Here is a 3,164-nt window from a genome sequence, read left to right as displayed (position 1 = left end):
TGTAATCTTTCATTCGAATAAAAAATAGTGTTCGATACGAGGGCGAAAATTTGTTTTTCGAACTCCTGACGGATTGACACCCTCGACTTCGTCTCGGGTCTCAAACGTCGTCGTCGTTCGAAAAACGACATTTGGTCGAAAAAGATTAAGTTTCAAGGACAAAGAACTCCGAAAAAAACAGTCAGTCAGTCACAGCCTCAAGTGACTCACAGGCCTGCCACATTAAAGAAAATACCGGAGACGGCTGTTCCTGCTGTTCCTGCTGTTCCCGATATGTTTTGTTCATTGAATATTGCTATTTGCCGAATCATGGGTGCACGTCCCACTCCCATACATACAAAACCTTACCACTTCACGAGAATAAAATATCTCCTTTCACTAAAACTCAGGCCAATTGACAACGCCGCGGGGAATCAAAAGTCATAAAGGCAGGTATTTGCCTTTTTGCTTTGTTGAAATATCGAAATCCCAGATGTTGTACTGGTATTGACTAGCATCGTAGGCGAGCCCTGTTATTTCAAATCACATGTTATTTTAAATATCGGTTACAATATCGGTGACAGGTTCCATATCGATAACTGTTCCAAAATACCTGTGACAAGTATTTCATGTCATCCCTATCAAAATGGTGATTTTCCTCAAGCTTCAAACAATAAGCCTTGTTCTATGCGTCAAACCTAAGTGTGTTTTGGCATAATTTATGGGCCATCCAGGAATTTTTTTAGCTAAAACTGCTTAATTTTAAGCGTTATTTAAAGTAGAACCAGAAAAAACCTAAAATTTGTATACCGTATGTTATTGTTATAAGAGTTTATGTCGAAATGTAACATAGAGAAAAAAATGAATCTCAGGTCAGTGTGGAGGGTGATGAAGGAGAAACCAACCAGCATCTCTTCGACGAGATTGTAAAAGGATTTGCGAAGATTTACGTGGAAGAGAACGGAAACGAGCACGTTATTCCTACAAAGCTGGTGCAATATTTAGAAGATCAATTTAGCAACCGCGAATTTTACGCCTTTTCAGGGGAGCCCTCCGCATGGAATTTATCAGATAAGGGATTCTTTAAAGTAACCGTCCGGTTTGATGTGGGTTCTGTGACATACACAGTGTGTGGTCACAGAAAATATTAATAGAAAGTACATATACAGGGTGATTCAAAATTCGTGTCATTCCGTGACTTGGAGCGTACGAGAAAAACAGAAAATATTAACAGTTGAAAATCGAATTTCAACTCTTTGACAGCCCTTGTCAATAATAACAATAATTTGTTAAACTGTGACTTACGTTGAAGCTCCTCTCACGAATTTGCGGATATGCGATTAGTTCTGGGCTAGAGAGACTGGAAGGGACGACAATAGATGTTCGCGTTCCAGACTAACCTGTTTGGACCTAAAGACCAAAATGCATGTTTATTTGTATACACATCAATTCGAGGTTATGAGGACAATAAATAACAATATCTCGTTGTCAATATTGACATTTCGAAAAAGTACGGTCCACATTCAAAGAATCCTGTTGAATTTACCGTTTGTCCTTGTCTATTTGATTGTCACTTTCTGTATTTTGGTTCCCCATGGTTACTGGGGTTTTCAATATTTACGAAGCAACAGCTATTTACGTAATGCTAATTAGGCAGATGATTAGACCATGTAGAACATTGTTGCCATCCCTCTGATCTAGTTTTTTGCAAATTTTTCAGTTTTTAATAACAATTAATTTCTTTACTATTTTTTCTGTACTCCTAAAACACTCGCAGACAACGACTCCATATAGGAATGACGCCAATTTTGAATCACCCAGTATATTTCGTATACTTAGTAAAGCTAATTAATTCAAGTTAAGTCGTATGTGTTATTTCACTACCTAATCAAATATCCTATACGTTCTGTTAGTCCAATTTCATATGCTTTGTGGTTTCCCACATGGAGAAGAATGCTGCCATAAATAGCGGCTTTTCTCGAGATCTGCTTTCAAACAATCCAATTCTGTGATCTTACTTAAAAAGGCAAATGACACGGTTTCGCTTTTTATAGACCTTCACTGATTAGATGGCATAAATTCAGCGTTACACCGTGATATACATTTGTGAAGGTTTTTAAAATGTATCTGATTTTTCCTACTATACTGGCGAATTAGTATAAAAATATATTGTTATTTATTACTTGGCACGAGATCAAATGTATGCATCGTTTTATCCGGTAAATAAACTTTCCAAGAGATTATTTGTTCGCTTGTTTCTGTTGGCAGCGGATATGGAGAACTATTTTCACATGTACAGAACATGTCCATATAAGGCAATCTCTTCTTGAAGCGCCGGAGTATAAAGACCTACTACCAGTCCAGTCGGAAAGTTCTTTCCACTGCCTTAATTGGACTCGAACGCTTTAATTTAGTTTTACTGTGCAAATAATACAAAATGTTCCAAGCACATCATTCAATTAAATCGTTGACTTTTAGGCTCCTTTCCTTGAGTTGCCTTACTGAACATGAGACTAAAAATAAACATTATTGTATACATATGTATTTATTTCAATAAGTCCATGTCCTTTGACAACGGAAACGTTTTTTTTTAATCGACGATTAACGATCATAGCACAAGCCGCGAATTTCAATAAGCTTTTATCAGTAGAGGAGTCGTCGGAAAACATCCGTTAAAAATCAAAAGTGGCGTGTGTTATGTTTAGTATTCTTAGCTCGATGTCGGATCAAGCACTTGTAATATAGGTATGAGCCTCGAATAAGCTGAAGTAAAGCTGCAATATCTAAGGCCCATTTTCATCAAGCGATCTTAAACCAGTTTAACGTCTGAAACTCAGTTTGACGCGCGAAACGGATTTCACCAGAACCTTAAACTTAGTTTGTGCTTAAACGCGTTTAAAGAAACGAACTGGCCGATTTTGGGCGTTTATAGCTTTAAACGCCGTTTAAAGACTTGATCTAAGGCCCATTTTCATCAAGCGATCTTAAACCAGTTTAACGTCTGAAACTCAGTTTGACGCGCGAAACGGATTTCACCAGAACCTTAAACTTAGTTTGTGCTTAAACGCGTTTAAAGAAATGAACTGGCCGATTTTGGGCGTTTATAGCTTTAAACGCCGTTTAAAGACTTGATCTAAGGCCCATTTTCATCAAGCGATCTTAAACCAGTTTAACGTCTGAAACTC

At 37.5% G+C, this 3,164-nt stretch overlaps 2 protein-coding genes across 5 annotated transcripts in view; both read left to right on the top strand.

The window, feature by feature from the left end:
* LOC109533793 overlaps positions 1-1,221 on the top strand; it is a 2,767-nt gene extending 1,546 nt beyond the window's left edge. The window contains exon 5 of the mRNA XM_048663601.1: positions 852-1,221. Coding sequence (XP_048519558.1) covers positions 852-1,130 — 279 coding nt within the window. The 3' untranslated portion in view covers positions 1,131-1,221. The remainder of the gene's footprint in view (positions 1-851) is intronic.
* Positions 1-3,164, top strand: part of LOC109536729 — a 57,732-nt gene that overhangs the window by 7,748 nt on the left and 46,820 nt on the right. The gene's annotated exons all lie outside the window — the stretch shown is intronic.

This window comes from Dendroctonus ponderosae, unplaced genomic scaffold, assembly GCF_020466585.1.
Source record: "Dendroctonus ponderosae isolate FM_Combo_2020 unplaced genomic scaffold, Dpon_F_20191213v2 Dpon_F_20191213_2, whole genome shotgun sequence".
Classification (NCBI taxonomy): domain Eukaryota; kingdom Metazoa; phylum Arthropoda; class Insecta; order Coleoptera; family Curculionidae; genus Dendroctonus; species Dendroctonus ponderosae.
The sequence above is the reverse complement of the archived record's forward strand: the minus strand, read 5'-3'. Positions and strand labels throughout refer to the sequence as shown.